General features: G+C 37.5%; 1 protein-coding gene across 6 annotated transcripts in view; it reads left to right on the top strand.

The window, feature by feature from the left end:
- Positions 1-17,699, top strand: part of BBX (BBX high mobility group box domain containing) — a 286,866-nt gene that overhangs the window by 215,282 nt on the left and 53,885 nt on the right. For all 6 annotated transcript variants that reach the window (XM_032630202.1, XM_032630206.1, XM_032630203.1 and 3 more), the window contains 2 exons: positions 6,101-6,181; positions 9,457-9,531. In XM_032630202.1, the coding sequence (XP_032486093.1) occupies positions 6,101-6,181; positions 9,457-9,531 (156 nt within the window). The remainder of the gene's footprint in view (positions 1-6,100; positions 6,182-9,456; positions 9,532-17,699) is intronic.

The raw sequence follows: 17,699 nt of genomic DNA, 5'->3' as shown, positions 1-17,699 counted from the left end.
AACTTGTATGTAATATACTTACATTGAATTCACCTGTGTTTAAAAGCTCAAGTCCATTTCAGAGCTTCATTTAACATCTCATATTAAATGCAAATTAAGTGATCACTCAGGTCCTCCGTTATAGAAGGATACCTGGCAGAAGCTGCCGATTGTAGGAAAGCCTGGGCCAGGCTGAAATGAGGGTGAGAATCAGATCACTGGGCCTTGGAGTCACACGGGATCTTTGTCCTTGAACTCTGAAATGGAATCCCCTACGCCCAACCCCTCTCCTCCAGAAGAAAACAACCCCGCCTTCCACCACTGCCTAAACAGTCTTCCTTCTCTCGTATTCACTCTTTTGGTGAAAGGGTTTAACTTACCTTAGGAACACTGGCACTGACTGACCCCTCTCCCTCCACCCTGACACCTTTCCAGGCAATTACTGAGCCCTGGCAAATGCCATCTCTGATTTAATTGGGGCCCCGCATCTCAGCTGGTTTATTTCCTTAACCTTCTATTTGGTCTCTTGCCTCCAGTCACTCCCCAGCCAAGGTCATCCTGCACTCCACTGACAGAATTATTTAACTACACATCTCTCATCATGCCGCTCCTCTGAAAACCTTGGCTGACTCCCCATTGCCTCCAGCCTAATTTTCAGACTTCTTAACCTAGCATTCAGTTCCCTCTCAGTCTGATTCATCTCCCACTGCACTCCCGGGCATCTCAGGCTTCAGTCACACAGGGAAAGTCACTGCTTCTCACACACACAGGGCACTTCCTCCATGCTTTTCCTCCTGCTGTGACCACATCATTTCCACAATTCTGGTGTTCCTTCTAGGGAGATCTCAGATGCTACTTACCTTACTTCTTCCATCTGTCCCCAGAAAGAATGAAGGCTGCTTCTCTGTCCTCCCACAGACCTTGTAATATTCCACCAAGAGGCATGTCCGTTCTTAATGTGTAGCTGTCTCCTGCATTGAAATGCAAGCAACTTAACGGCCAGACACATCCCCTTAGTCTCATTTTATTCCCCAGCATATAATGCACACAAGTGGGATGTAAGCTTCTTGAAAGGGAACAGCAGTCTTTGTGGCTGGTATGTAATGGGTGTTTATTGAATGTTTGTTGAAGGAGTGAGTAATCAGTAAATGTTTAAATTAGCAAGAGCAGGGATGTGGAGTTTAGATAACAACCAGTGTACTTCATCCCTTTTGTTGACTATGTGTCCATCACGATCCAGCACTGTGTCTGTGGTCTTGTGCCTTGCGAAGTAGGAATGGGCTCTTAATAAAACCTAGCTTTCCAAACAGTGCATCTGAGTGGCTTGATCTTGTTTTATATCAAGGGGCTGGATCATGTTTTTATGTCTCTCATTATCATGATGTGCATTTTGCCTGTGGGGAAAAAGTATTACCTCGTCATAATCCTTAATTATACTAATCATTCCCCTTCCTTGGTTATTGAGAATTATAGCTAATTTAAAGGGAAGATTGGATTTAAGGGAAGTTGAAAACGTATGTTGTTAACAAAACTGCTTTTAAAATCCCTTTAGCAGTTTTCTTTATTGGGCGTGTAGCAACACCTAGTGGCTTTATGGATTATTTCAGAGACTATTTCTAAAAAGAGCTTCTTGGGTTTTTTCCTCCCTTTATTGAATCTCTACTTATTTGGTATTTTTTCTTTCCTCTTAATTGATGAACAGATATCTTCGATCTCTATATTTTGTTATGTTTAGAAAGTAAGCTGGCTTTAGCTGAAGAATGGTTGTTGAAGATGATGTTTCTCCATAAAAAGCATACCCCAGCTAATAAGTAATTTATGATACTGTAAATACAAACAGCAAGGTGATATTGCAAGGTGACAAGGTCTAGGATCCTCTAATAACATTAAACAGGAGTCTTTTGTGGGAAATAACCTTTTCCTTCCATGTGGATGTAATGCCAGATTTCTTTGCCAAACATTTACATGTATCACAAATATATACACTTGCACTGGATGCCTCATTTATCAAACACTCAAGAATGAATTCTACCTCAGTACATTTTCCATGTCATTCAACCATTTTTACATTTTGAGATTTTAGATGGAAATATGTCTAGCATGTATCACATGCATTTCTGCCTTTTAATAAGGGATATATTTTATAATTATTCTCATCTTGAAAACTTAGAACCACAGTTAGAAATATTAATTATTACATTTAGGAAAAATTTTAGGACTACTTGCTCTATTTTATTTTCTTTTTAATTTATTTTTCAGCTTTTGTGATAATCCACTTTACTAAATAACCGAGATTTTTTAAAATTTTAATACAATTTTGGAAGGTTACTTTCCATTTACAGTTTTTACAAAATATTGGCTATATTCCCCATGTTGTACAGTACATCCTTAAGCCTATCTTACACCCAATAGTTTGGTTATTTGTTGTCGTTTTTTTTTTTTTTTTTGCGGTACGCGGGCCTCTCACTGTTGTGGCCTCTCCCATTGTGGAGCGCAGGCTCAGCGGCCATGGCTCACGGGCCCAGCTGCTCCGCGGCATGTGAGATCTTCCCAGACCGTGGCACGAACCCGTGTCCCCTGCATCGGCAGGCGGACTCTCAACCACTGCGCCACCAGGGAAGCCCTGGTTATTTGTTTTAAATAGACTACAATGCTTTATAGAACATTTGTGTTGTAAATCAACTATGCTTCAATAAAATTTTTTTTTTTAATTTGTGCCTACAGTCTTTTCACTCTGTGTCTTGCTGGTGGCATTGTTTCTTTTTCAATGCTCTTCCTTTTTTAAAAAAATTTATTTATTTTATTTATTTTTGGCTGCGTTGGGTCTTTGTTGCTGCACGCGGGCTTTCTCTAGTGGTGGTCATGGGGGGCTACTCTTCGTTGCAGTGTGCGGACTTTTCACTGCCGTGTCTTCTCTTGTTGCAGTCGCAGAGCATGGGCTCTAGGCGCGCAGGCTTCAGTAGTTTCGGCACGTGGGCTCATGGGCCTAGTTGCTCTGTGGCATGTGGGATCCTCCCAGACCAGAGCTCGAACCCGCATCCCCTGCAGTGGCAGGTGGATTCCCAACCACTGTGCCACCAGGGAAGCCCCTCTTCCTTTTTCTTATCCCCACTCTTGGCCCCTTCTGATTTGCTGCTTCTGTTCATTCTGTGGCCTAGAAAGTCAGGTAACCACACAGCTTAGTAGTAAGCCAACTCTTCTGGCTCCTAATTTTGTGCTGTTTCCATTATACTACACTGAAAATAAAGGCTAAATGCACAGTGCTTTAAAGTAAGAGTAACTAGATTTTAAAAGGAGACGTTATCCACTACAGTAAAATGCATAGCCTCAGTGACTGTAATTGCTGTTTTAACCATTGGACAGCCTTTGTTGTGTGATTCCTGGCCAGGTCCTTGAGATTCCTCATATTCATAAACACAGAGAATCAAGTCAGTCAACCAGTATTCATCGTGCATCTATTGTGCATCAGGTGTGTGGGGAGCACAAACACGCACGCATAGACTTCTCTGATTGCATAGTACAATTGACATAACGTGTAGGATTATAGATGTCTTGATAAGTACTTACATTTGAATTCTCCATACAAATAGAAAGTTTTATTTAAGACCGTCCATCATAATGATTGCAGAGGGTCTCATTTAACTTTAAACCTTTATGACTAGATGCATAGTCATGACCATATTATCTATAATGGCAGTTAAAAGAAAGTTGACTTTTCTTCTTACAGTTAATATGAACTCTAATTGAGCCATAGGTTAACTAATCTCATAAATGATAACTCTCATGCATCTGCATCATGGGATTAGAAATAAAAATATGTGTTATATATTATATAGGCTTTATATAGGGTAGTTACCCTATATGATAATATACTTAATTCTAAATATCTCCATAGCTTTCTGTCATGTGTACAACCTACATTATTAAAGTTTTATAAAGTCACTTTATAATTTTTATTTAGTCCTAGGCTCTATTTTATTTTATTTTAATTTTTGGCCACGCAATTTGTGGGATCTTAGTTCCCCGACCAGGGATTGAACCTGGGCCACGGCAGTGAAAGCACCAAATCCTTAACCACTGGACCGCCAGGGAATTCCCTAGGCTCAATTTTAAGCAAAATTTTGATTATTTACCAAGATATCTAGGGGTTAAGCACACAGGATTTCTTTATAAACCAGGACAGTATTGATTTTTTTTCATTGTTTAAAAATTATAAAGATACAGTTCATTCAAGTATTCCTTCCAATGAAGGAATTTTTGGTGGCTAGTAATTTCAGGATTTGCTGGCCTTTTTTAGTACATTTTGTGTCTCCTTGGCTTCAAAGTTTTAGAAAGCAAATAAAAACTTCTGGACTTTTTGGCACACTAGTTTTCAAATAGTCGAGTGACAGGGAGGGAATCAAGCTTTTGCAGCCAAACCACAGGTGGCAAATTAACTAAAGCTTCTGCACCTTTTCTATGGAGCTTATCACTGGAAGAAGTTGGCCATTACCCTTTCAAATCCAAAGGTGACAATTAAAATTTTAAATGCTTATTCCTGCCCAGTGGCCTATGACGTTGTTAGAGAAACACATCTTCCATGTCTACTGAAGAAGTTCAGTGAGAAACTCTAGTTTTAGGAACATAACCTGGGTGACTGCCAGCTTCTTCCATAGATTCAACCATCTAATTTAATCACATGCAGCTATTAAAATTACATTGGAAAAGGTTTAATAACAGCAAAATCAATGTATTGTTAAAAACGAACATTTTGTAACTGTAATACATCGTCCCATTTCTGTTGAAAACATTATCTATACACACAACTGGAAGAATATACATGGAATATTACCAGTGCTTATCTTTGGGAGATGATTCTTCTTCTGTTTTTTTTTTCAGATTTTCAATAGAGATCTTGGATTATTTTGTTGTCAGAAACATGTTATTAAAAAGTATTTTTAACTTTCATTTTTCCTCTAAAGTGAAAGATAACTTGTTCCCTAAGACTCTCTAACCTTGTCATTCAGGAAAGGAGAGAGAGGGGACACACTGTTTTGGTGTTTAGAAGACATGTCAATTTTGATTTTAGTTAATTCAACAAATACTTGAGTATCTACATTGTGCCCAGGCAATGTTGAGGATTCTGCATTATACAAAATCCCTGGGAGAAGATGGACCATAAACAGATATTTATGCTTGTGGTGGTCAGTGCTAAGTGCTATAATAATAAAGAATAAGGGGATTATTGAATGTTGGGGAGTAGAGATGTCATTTACCTGTCTGGTCCTACGTTCCTTTATCTGTAAAAAGGGTTAGATCAGAGGGATGCTGAAATCCTTCCTCTCTAACGTTCTATGACTCCTGTGACTTTTGAATTATAGGCTACCACCTAAGTTATTATTTCACCCAAATGCAGAAATGGGTCAATTTTTAACATTGAGATAAAGAGGAATTATGTATCCTGAGAATAGTACTTGATAAACAGCAAGAATTTTTTAAAAAATTAGTGGTGTTTCTGTAACTGTTGTTAATAATGAAAATCACAGGTAAAGATGGTAGAGCGCTAAATGTTTACCCAGTGTTGTAAATAATATACAAGAATATATTATAAAGGAAATTTCTCTTAGGAAAATAGTACTAACTTTTCTAAGATTGGGGCTTGTATATAAATACATGAAAGCCCTGGAAAACAAAAATTGGACCTTAGTTTTGTTTTCCCAAAAGGTTTATAATCAAAACTCATTTGCATTTTCATGTGGTCATGTTATATGAAATAGTGGGGAAACACAGAACATGGAAGAAATAGATATTCTTTGGATTTGGTTGCAGAAAGCCAAGAGATCAAATAGGCATCATTGTAGACATTTCTCTTTGGTTAATAGTAATTTTTCTGAAATGCATTGTCCTGTCTATCTCCTACAATTTATGGCATTATTTAGAAGTTGAATGAACATATAAAACTTGATAAAACCTTGTGTAAGACTTTGCAGAATATAACTACCTTTTTGTCACAGTACTGCCTCAAATTTGGGGAGTCAAAACCATTCCTTCCTCAAATAGGAATGTTTTACGTGACATTTGTCTTCTGTTGTCTTCCAGAAGCTATTCTTATGATGCCTCATACCACCTTTCTTTGTTTCAGATATCCTCTGGCACCTGCAGGCCTGATGTTTCAGAATCCTCTGAATTGCGTCAGAAGTCACCATTATTTCAGTTTGCCGAGGTAATATATTACAATTTATACTTAATGAAATTGTAAAGTGAGCTTAAATTTGGGCTGATGAAAGTAACTTAAAGCAAAGAAGAACCCTGCGTTCTTAGCTCAAGTAATCATAAAACGGAAAATAGTATCAAATTCTGGAACTTTAGAGTCTCTTAATTAAGGAATAAATATGTTTATAGAAGCTTGTTATTAACTCATACTAAATATTATTGCATTGAAACCTCATCACTAATTTTTATTCATGGATAGGGAAGTTAAGAATATAATTGAACTATTTTTAGAACTTAGTCATTTATCAGATATTGATTTGTCAGGTATTAAATCAGAAGACAGAATTGACTCATGGTTATTGGCTGTGCATTCCTTTGTATTTATTTTAAGTAAACTTCTCTTAATTGAAACTTTAGCATGCAGTTGGCAGTTTTCAAAATCTTATGTCTTGTGTCAAACCTGTTTGGCTCAGTATGTCTCTGACATATTCAGAGATGATGTAGAAAAGCACATTATCCTTGACATCAAGTCTAAAGGTTAAGACTGCTTCCCAAAATATCTGCATTTACCCTAGAACTCAATATGGAGCCATCATTGATTACTTTTTTCTAAACTTTAAACCACATGGTCTTCCCTTGATCATTCTAATTGTCTTTCACTAGACCTTCTTTCACACTGTCATCCTTCATAATGTTTGCCCCTTGTGGTACAGTTTTGTACAAAGGAGAGCATATTTTTAGTTTCAGAATTTTTTCTCCTCTAGTGTCCTTTCCTGGTGGTTCTCAACATTTCATTGGCAGAATTACTTTTCACACTGGCATATTAGGTCATTCCTTTTATGACATTGTTTATTACATGCCTAAATGTCCTGCTGATATCACCAGAATGTTTTAATATATATTTGCTCACATAATACTCCTTATCTATCACTTTCCTTTCTGCTCTCTGTGAGATGTGCCATGAATTCCAATTGTTTTTTATATTGTTTCCTCAAGAATTTAATGTAATAGCAGATTCAATCTGCACTCCCTTTTAAACAGTAGTTTTAGACATATTAAATAATGTTAGTCTCAACTTTGAAAGCAGAGATACTTAACCAGTGATCCCTGGTGAAAGATGTAGTGAAATCTTTCAAATTTCACATGAAATTTTGGGTGTGTTGACACATGTGCATGTTTTTCGTTACTACAGCAAACCAGATTCCAAAGAGATCCCTGACCCTAACCTAATATTTCTTCAGGAGCTCCCTATTCATGTCAACATCTCCTTTATCCCGATATTAATTTGGAGAAACATCCTTTTGTTTAAAGACTTGTGAAATGCTTTTCAAAAATCTAGATTGTTTATACTACTGGTTCTGTTTTGTTCACTATCTAATTTAATCCTTGAAGAAATGTATTGTATGGGCTTCCCTGGTGGTGCAGTGGTTGAGAGTCTGCCTGACGATGCAGGGGACATGGGTTCATGCCCCGGTCCGGGAAGATCCCACGTGCTGCGGAGCAGCTGGGCCCGTGAGCCGTGGCCGCTGAGCCTGTGCGTCCGGAGCCTGTGCTCTGCAACGGGAGAGGCCACAACATTGAGAGGTCTGCGTACTGCAAAAAAAAAGAAAAGAAAAGAAAAGAAATATCTTGTAGGTCAGGCATTTCCCCTTACACAAACTATTTATTTTCTTTAACTTTTATAGAGGGTTTGTAGGAGTCAAAAGTCATGTTGGAAGTAAGACCTACAGTTTATAATTCCCAGGATTTCAGGAACATCCTTGTGGATTCATATCTGCAGTCTGTCACAGCTTGCACATGGAGGTCTTTTGAAATGATAGGTTTCATGGTTTGACCAAGAAGAGTTCTACATCTTTACCCTGAAATATTTTCAAAGTACTTGGTTAGATCTTAGCCATTTACAACAATTTGTATATGTCTAGTTTGTTAAATAGGATCTGGGAGATCTTTTTTCTTTTTACTGATATTTGTTCTAAAAATCCTTATTTGTCTGATGCGAAAGATATGGTGGAATTAAAATTTTCCTAATGCCTTCAGCAGTGAATAGAGTCAATAATTCCATCAGGCTGTCTTCTAATTTTTTCTTATCCCTAAAATTGACTTTGATTATTGTATCACCAACTGGCTCCATTGTTTTTCTAAACAACTTAATTTAATTAATATGAAAAAATGATTGCTGGGATTGAGGAGTCATGATCAAGCTGCATGTATTGCTTAGTAAGTTCCCTTTGATGGAGTCGGTGAGCACAGTTAATTGAAGAAAAAGACTTTTGTGGAACTGGAAATGGGCTGAATTTACAATGCTCACGCTTTCTGCTCTTGTGACTCATTTTCACCCTAGTTTGTAGTTGTATAGAAACTTTGTTCACTTTGAAACCAAAATTAATAACTGACCTTGCTCTCAAAACATCCTAAAAACTATTTCCATGTGGCCCTCAGAGCAAACTTTTAATGAGGCTACCATAATCACCAAATAGAAACAAAAGTTCTCCTAGCTGAAGCAAGGATGGTGTGACAGAATCCTCTATCCACTGTCAGACACCTGAGGGGCATATGTGTGTGTGTGTGTGTGTGTGTGTGTGTGTGTGTTGGATGGGAGGATGCATGGTGTTATAAAATAAAGAAATGCTGTTCATATTCAATAAACAATTTATTGAGTTTTGGTGCCATGCCAGGCAGTGTATTCTATGGCTTATTTTCTCCTTACCATACATAATCCTGTAAAATGAGGATTATCATCACCAGCATCAGTTTACAGTTGGGAAAAATAAATCTCAAGAGAGATTAGCTGAGCTGCCCAAGGTCATGTAGCTAGTGAGTAGTAGAACTAAGATTCAGTCCCAGATACTCTGACCCACATGGTTTGCTTCTCCAACCCTGTTTCACAGCTGTCTCAAAGCAGAGAACATCTTGAGGGGAGTGCTGTAGGGAGGAGAGAGATTTACTTGCAGCTTTCAACTTTTAATAATATTTTAGAAAATTCACTGAAATAAGGAAATTTATCTCTACAGGTGTCCTCAACTGCTATTTGATACATATCTGACACCCTTTCAAGAGACAAGGCAAATGAGCCAAACTCAGTCTTTTTTGTTCTTTCCACATGTGTTTTTAGAAACATGGCCTTTGTGTTCATTTATCATTGATACTGTTTTTCTAAAAGGGATTGAGGGTGATGACTCATGTCTTAATCTTTATCTGTGTGTACAGTGGAAATATTTGGCAGAATCTATGAGTCTGTTATAGTAAAATGTCCTTGTGCTTTAAAAATTATTTGTTTCCTTTCAGATATCTTCAGGTACCTCCCACCCTGATGTTCCTTCAAAACAATGTCAAGCATCAGCCTTGTTTCAGTTTGCAGAGGTATGGCCTTTTTTGTTGTTGTTTTGCCTTTTTTTTTTGAATTTTATTTTATTTATTTTTTTATACAGCAGGTTCTTATTAGTCATCAGTTTCATCCACATCAGTGTATACATGTCAATCCCAATCTTCCAATTCATCACACCACCACCCACGCTGCCCCGCCGCTTTCCCCCCTTGGTGTCCATACGTTTGTTTTCTACATCTGTGTCTCAACTTCTGCCCCGCAAACTGGTTCATCTGTACCATTTTTCTAGGTTCCACATATATGCATTAATATATGATATTTGTTTTTCTCTTTCTGACTTACTTTACTCTGTATGACAGTCTCTAGATCCATCCACATCTCAACAAATGACCCAATTTCATTCCTTTTTATGGCTGAGTAATATTCCATTGTATATATGTACCACATCTTCTTTATCCATTCGTCTGTCGATGGGCATTTAGGTTGCTTCCATGACCTGGCTATTGTAGATAGTGCTGCAGTGAACATTGGGGTGCATGTGTCTTTTTGAATTATGGTTTTCTCTGGGTATATGCCCAGTAGTGGGATTGCTGGATCATATGGTAATTCTATTTTTAGTTTTTTAAGGAACCTCCACACTGTTCTCCATAGTGGCTGTATCAATTTACATTCCCACCAACAGTGCAGGAGGGTTCCCTTTTCTCCACACCCTCTCCAGCATATGTTGTTTATAGATTTTCTGATGATGCCCATTTTAACTGGTGTGCGGTGATACTTCATTGTAGTTTTGATTTGCATTTCACTAATAATTAATGATGTTGAGCAGCTTTTCATGTGCTTCTTGGCCATCTGTATGTCTTCTATGGAGAAATGTCTATTTAGGTATTACACCCATTTTTGACTGGGTTGTTTGTTTTTTTGATATTGAGCTTCATGAGCTGTTTGTATATTTTGGAGATTAATCCCTTGTCAGTTTTTTCATTTGCAAATATTTTCTCCCATTCTGAGGGTTGTCTTTTTGTCTCATTTATGGTTTTCTTTGCTATGCAAAAGCTTTTAAGTTTCATTATGTCCCATTTGTTTATTTTTCTTTTTATTTTCATTACTCTTGGAGGTGGGTCCAAAAAGATCTTGCTGTGATTTATGTCAAAGAGTGCTCTTCCTATGTTTTCCTCTAAGAGTTTTATAGTGCCCAGTCCTACATTTAGGTCTTTAATCCATTTTGAGTTTATTTTTGTGTATGGTGTTAGGGAGTGTTCTAATTTCATTCTTTTACATGTAGCTGTCCAGTTTTCCCAGCACCACTTATTGAAGAGACTGTCTTTTCTCCATTGTATATCCTTGCCTCCTTTGTCATAGATTAGTTGACCATAGTGCGTGGGTGTATTTCTGGGCTTTCTCTCCTGTTCCATTGATCTATATTTCTGTTTTTGTGCCAGTACCATGTTGTCTTGATTACTGTAGCTTTGTAGTATAGTCTGAAGTCAGGGAGTCTGATTCCTCCAGCTCCTTTTTTCCCCTCAAGACTGCTTTGGCTATCTGGGGTCTTTTGTGTCTCCATACAAATTTTGAGATTTTTTTGTTCTAGTTCTGTGAAAAATGCCATTGGTAATTTGATAGGGATTACATTGAATCTGTAGATGGCTTTGGGTAGTATAGTCATTTTCACAATATTGATTCTTCCAATCCAAGAACATGGTATATCTCTCCATCTGTTTGTGTCATCTTTGATTTTTTTCATCAGTGTCTTATAGTTTCAGTTTGCAGAGGTATGGCCTTCTTTTAAAATATATATATATATATATATATATATATATATATATATATATATTTATATACACATTGGGTTCAGAAAACTTATTGAGCTCAGGAAGTATTGGAATGGAATTTTATAACATATAGAGAACTTTAGGCATGCCTCTTGCCATTACTAACATAATACACATGGGAGGCTGCTTATTGCTTTTTGCTGCCTTTGCTCTAATCACAGATCAGCTCCAGAATTTATACCCATTTTACAAGCATTCATTAAAGAGTTCATGCAGAATACACACTTTCCAGTAATTCATTTATTTCAATTTGCCTTGTTTTTAACTTATTTTAAAAGCTTAGGAAAACTATCAACGTGAAGGCCATAGCATTACAATTTATTAAATTTTTCCAATAGTGAAATTAGATGCTGTAGTTGATGAATAACTCACACAGTGAATGCAGGGGTGAATAGGACCTGTTAGATCATCAGTGCTTAGCTTTGGGTGTGATGTAGCTTCAGCCAGTATTTTTATTAGTGTTTAACCCTGGGCTCAGGTCAGGTCAGCTCATGCAGGATCTTAGATTTCTTCGGATTGTCAGCCAGAGAGAGAGAGTACACACTAGAGAGTATATTCTTGGTTGGTATGATGAGAGGCAAATCTGATAATGCTTGATTTTGCCACAAAAGCCCTGGCCTCAACCATATGCTCATTTCTAATGAGCACTATATGACAAATAATAAAATATATCCCTTTTGTAAAAATAAGATGCCATCTGCTTTAGGTCTTTCCCCATTTTCCTTTTTATTAATTTCAACCAAAAACGCATATAATAGGGGCTTCGCTTGTGGTGCAGTGGTTGAGAGTCTGCCTGCCGATGCAGGGGACACGGGTTCATGCCCCGGTCCGGGAAGATCCCACATGCCACGGAGCAGCTAGGCCCGTGAGCCATGGCCGCTGAGCCTGTGCGTCCGGAGCCTGTGCTCTGCAACGGGAGAGGCCACAACAGTGAGAGGCCCGCGTACCACAAAAATGCACATAATAAACTAAGCAATTTTTTATAGGGTTGAGAGAAAATGACAAGCAAGACTGTTCTGTTTAATATTGATGTATTGAATCACTTTGATTCATTTGCATAAAGAGTGCTGCATAAATGAAATGTAAAATGATATCCTTTTGGCAAGAGAAAACCCAGCATCTTACTTCGAAAATGAGAAAAAATTACTTTTAGCGCTTACATTAAAAAAAAAAAATTGCTGCTTCCTCTTTGGACACTTGTGTCAACCACCATGACTTGATCCAACCCTCTGGCCTGTTTATCTGTTAGGCTTCTCTGCCACAGTATTTGCTTTACTCGTTGAGGGCTATTCTATAAAACTGGTAACAAAAATAACATATAATGGTATCATTTCACGAAGAACAATTTGCTTGATGAATCTGAATAAATTAAGATTTTATCATAATTTTTCATTATGATAAACAGGCTTTTCTTTTCATTGTCTGGGGAATAGTTTTGTTTAATATTTCCTTGCTTTCCTTTAGTCATTGACATCCTTTTACTTGATACTAATAATTTTTTCAAAGGTAAAAAAGAATTTTGACGTGATGACTGTAAATTTATTTTTAATGTTGGTACCTGAGCAGTCCCATCCAACCTTTTAGAAACAGCTCCTTCAAAACAGAATTTATTTGCCATATATTCCTTTTGATTAAATTCTACACTCTGTAGCATGAATATCAGAACGTAGTGGCTCGTCTTTGACACATCTGATATTTACATATGCACTATTTACCGAGAGTTTTCAATTTAATTAAAAATGTTTGTATGACATACCTCAGCTGATGCATTTCTAACAGGTATTGCCACTTAGAGTGTGGCTCTTGTTTAAGTGAGATCACCATCAGATTTATTAGGTGCCTTAAAGCCCTGGGCAGCTCTGAGGTACCAGTTTGATAGTGTAAACAGCCACTGTCCTGTGATTCTGGAGAGTAAGATCCCATACGTCTCTAAAATTAATTTGTTCTTACTGCTCAGTACACTCACTCCTCCAAAAGAAAGTTTTTTTCTGGGGAAGAACCTCTTCTTACTTAGGAGTTGTGCAGGGAGACATTTCCAGATGTTACTCCTCTCCTCAATGGCACTTGTCTTCTGAGGGTTTTTGACTGTGCACTTAGAAGATTTGAGGAAGCTTTAAAAAAATTAATTTGAAAACTTACTATGAGTTGTTTCTGACATCATTAACAGAGGAAGACATGCATGATGGAGAAACCAAAATAAAATGTTCTGCCCTAGAATCAAATACAGTTCCCCTTCTCAACTCCGTATATTATTTTTCCTAGTTATATTTTGCATAGGTTGACAATTAAGAGCCCTTACAATTCCTAAGCAAATTAAATTATTACATACTTAGTTGTTTATTTGTAAATGTTATATGTGATTATACAAGAAAAGTATAGTATATGGTTCTCTAAGGATATTTGTGCTCTCCAGTCACTTTCCCCAGCTGACTCAAGAGAAGTTTCAATCTCTTTCATGTTATGATCTGACCATATTGTCAGCCCAGTACTGGGCTGGTTTATTCAAATCTAAACAATAGCTAACTAGATGAACTAATAAAATTATCTCCTACAATCTGCTATGAGCATATCTATTGCAGTAGAAATAGAATAGCCTATAATTACTGTGATTGTATCCCTAAAACTCTTATAATTATTTCATAAAACACCCATCACCTTTGAGAAAACACAAAGACTCTTGAAATTCTTGTTCTAATTAGTCTATAGCAGAGATTCTCAAACTTTAAAATACACCAGAGTCACCTCAAAGGCTTCTTCAAACACAGATTGCTGAACCCCACCCCCAAAGTTTCTTATTAAGTCTGCAGTGGGGCCTGAGAATTTGCACTTTCAACAAGTTTCCTATTAGGGAACCGCAGTTTGAGATCACTGCTCTGTGGTTTGCAATTTTTACCACAGGTTATTAAATCAGCATTGGTAAGGCACTTTCTGGTATCTCTTGGAACTTACAGGGAAAGGGTTCAGTGAGGAAGGAATGGGCAGATAATAGAAATTTACCCAATGGGCCACTTTATACCCCTCATCCCTTTTCAGAGGGATTCTCAGTCCTATTATGTGCACTTAGAGAAAAGTAGGTGTTTGTATAATTTAGGAAACAATTTACTCTTTAAAAATATTTAGCTTTGTAATATCACTTTAAGATCAGGCTTGCAAAATTCTTAGAGACCATTCGCGTTAATTTCATTTACAAGTGTTCATAACTCTAGGAAGACATTAGCTATTGGTCATTTATCGTGTAATACAATTATCCTAGAAACGCAGTTTTTAAAAAAACAGTAAGCCCTGGGCATTTCTTTAAGTTGAAAATATTTTTTCTTTTATGTCTTAAAAGATAAGGTGATAAGGTCTCCGTGTCGCAAGCTGAGAAGGATATCTTTCCTTCTTAACCAAATCTGATAGTTTTAAAACCCATTGAAGTAACCTGCGTGGAACCATGAAATTGAATAAAGGACATTTTGTTTGTAGGTTCCTCATAAATGTTTATGTTTAAAGGGAGAAAGATACATCTGCTTTACAAGATCTAGAAAGAAATATAGAGTGCAGAGCCTGTTTTCCTCCCATTTCAGCCTGTCTCCCATTCTGTATTGATGCTCATAATTCATCTAGATTCAACTTGGCCCTTCTGAAGAGCCATCACTCTGTTTCCAGGCTCTGATCCATTAAGTTGGTCAAAGTGAGTTTCCTGTCTGTATTTTTTGTTGTTTACAGGTAGAGTGACACATCTGTCACTGTTTAGATCTCGTTTACTGAAGACTAATGACCAAATGTAATGCCAGAAGGGAGCTGTTGTCTTCCGTTATTTAACAAGTCTGGAAGCCTTGCCTGGTCCACATATCCTCTTCTCTGCTGTGTGGCTGACTCTTACACCTAGAATACATCTTTGCATTGAAAAATTGCATATTTACTTTGAAGACAGGGAGCTAATCTGGACAATTTAGACAAATAGATTTGAACATTAAAACTTTCCTTAGAAGGCTTTTACTTTGCCAATATAAATACAACCGTAATCTCACCAAGGTATCGTCACAATTGGATATAAGCAATAGGTGCACATTTAAAGCATTCATTTTCATGATGGAATGCCCAGTATGTTACGGAATATTACATTCAACACAGACTCCATATACTCACACTGCAGCTCATCAGTGTGAAAGTCTTACATGGTTTGTTGGAAGTGTTAATATTTCTTTTAAGGTAAGGAAGACCGATCATCTCATATTGTTCATTTGTTCTCTGGTTCATTTATTCACTCAACAATTGTTAGTCATTTCCTCCCAGGCTACAGTGTTTATGATACCCCTCATAATTGCAAAAGCCTCCCAGCTAATTTGCTTTTGATCTTTACCACCTCTTTCCTTGGTGTGCGCCCCTACCTCAGTCAGCTATAAAATGAACAGTTTTAACACCCAGGGTGATAATTTTTCTTGGCGCTTTTGCTGAACATCACATACTTTTAACACCCACCCTGTTTATCAGAACATTCCATAATAGGCAGAGGAGAGACTACAGTGACGTTAACAGATTAGCAAGCACCATCCAACTTGAGGAAAATAAAAAGCATAGTCATGAACATACTGTACAGTATGGCCTACTACTGCCCCCTACCCAGGAGGGTAGCATAACACACACTTTCCACCACTAGCTGACCTGTCATTGAAAAACATGTATTAGCTACATTATTCTTACTTGAAAGGATGTGTATGTCTCTTAAATAGAAAAAAAAAACAAACAGGGAAATGAACAATGATATGACAAATTGGCATTACACAAGCTATGCTTATATTAGAAGCCATCAGAGATTACTGAGAGATTACATGAGATTACTGAGAGAAAATGTGTAAAGAAAAAGAGTGGGGGCCCTAAGACAAAACCCTGAGGGAAAACATTTAAGTGCTCTCTATAGAAAGGAGAGCCAACAAAGAACAGCAAGGAGTGGCCTGAGAGGTAGGAGGAAAACAAGGACTCTGCAGTATTGGAAATCCAGAGGAGACTCTCAAAAGAAAGGTCAGCTATGCCCAGTGCTGCAGACATTAACATGTATTCAACCCCCTGCCCCCAATTAAGAAGCCAAAAGACATTTTTAGAAACTATATCTTACCGCTAAGTTGTTCTATGAAAATTTTATTGTTAGGTGATTCTAGAAACGTTGGACTGCTAAAATATGTTGACTCTCCCCCAACATCCTTTGAAAATAAGGCTTCCAGCAACCTTGAGCATTTAAAATACTGCCCTGTACCTACAAATAGGTAAAAATCCTCCCGTAAGTGATGAGGAAAATAGTTCTTACTAAACATTAGGTGATGGTTTCTTTTGCAAGGCAAGGAACCATTCTCAAGCCTCGACTCTAACAGCTGTGCATTAACTCAGCTGGCAGGTAATACATCCGAGCGGTCAGAAGTTCGACGCTGAGCCTCTGGGTGTGCCGTGCAGGCATTTGACAGGCTTCGTGGCGCGCGCACACGCACGCACACACACACACACACACACACACACACACACACAGCGTCGGGAACATAAACCTACAGCAGCAAAAGCGACAGCAGAGGGAGCCAGTGGAAGAGCTAGAAAACAGTGTCAGGCTGTGTAGGGGAGCATCACCCAGCTTGTTGTTCTCTTGAGGGTATCGTATGATTATGTGACAAATTTAGTATTTTATAGATTATTAAATTTAATAATTCTCCTCTGACATTGCAATTTTTAATTCTGTTCTAATTTTAGTCTGTAACTAATTTTTGGAAGTGTCCTAAAAGAGTTTATTTATTAGTGTTAACAATGATAAGTCCTTATTACTAATAATCGTACTGTTTATTGAGAGCATAATGTGGGCTGAGCACTGTGCCGAACTCTTCACTCACATAACATCTAATCTTCACAGAAGTAATTAATATGGGGCAGGTATTGTTTCTATTTTGAAGGTGAAGATGAGGTCTTAATTATTTGCTTAAGTCCACACAGCAAGAAGTACTGAAGGCATGTTTGTCTGACACAAAAGCCATGTCCTTTCTATTATACAACCTTGGTTCATGGGACTGGCATTGATGTTCAGTACTTCTTTCCCCCAAGTCACTAGAGTCAGTGATTATATTAAATGTGTTTGTTTCTCTTAGTCTAGTGATAAGGTTAGTAATTGAATTCACCTTGTCTAAGAAAAAGAAATGGCATATATCTGAGGAAATTCAGCTAGAGGAAAATCTTCAAAAAGATTCAGCCCCTAAGTTGATCTTCTAAAGAAAAAGTAAGTGATTGGGATAAATAGGAAAGGACTCTTTGAAAAATGATAGTACCCAGGAAGAAAAATTCCTTAAAACTTTCTTAAACTAGTCCCTTCTGAGTGGCCCAGGTAGCTTATTAAATATTGGCTCTTATTCAGCAGG

This window comes from Phocoena sinus, chromosome 4 (assembly GCF_008692025.1).
Source record: "Phocoena sinus isolate mPhoSin1 chromosome 4, mPhoSin1.pri, whole genome shotgun sequence".
Taxonomy (NCBI): domain Eukaryota; kingdom Metazoa; phylum Chordata; class Mammalia; order Artiodactyla; family Phocoenidae; genus Phocoena; species Phocoena sinus.
The sequence above is the reverse complement of the archived record's forward strand: the minus strand, read 5'-3'. Positions and strand labels throughout refer to the sequence as shown.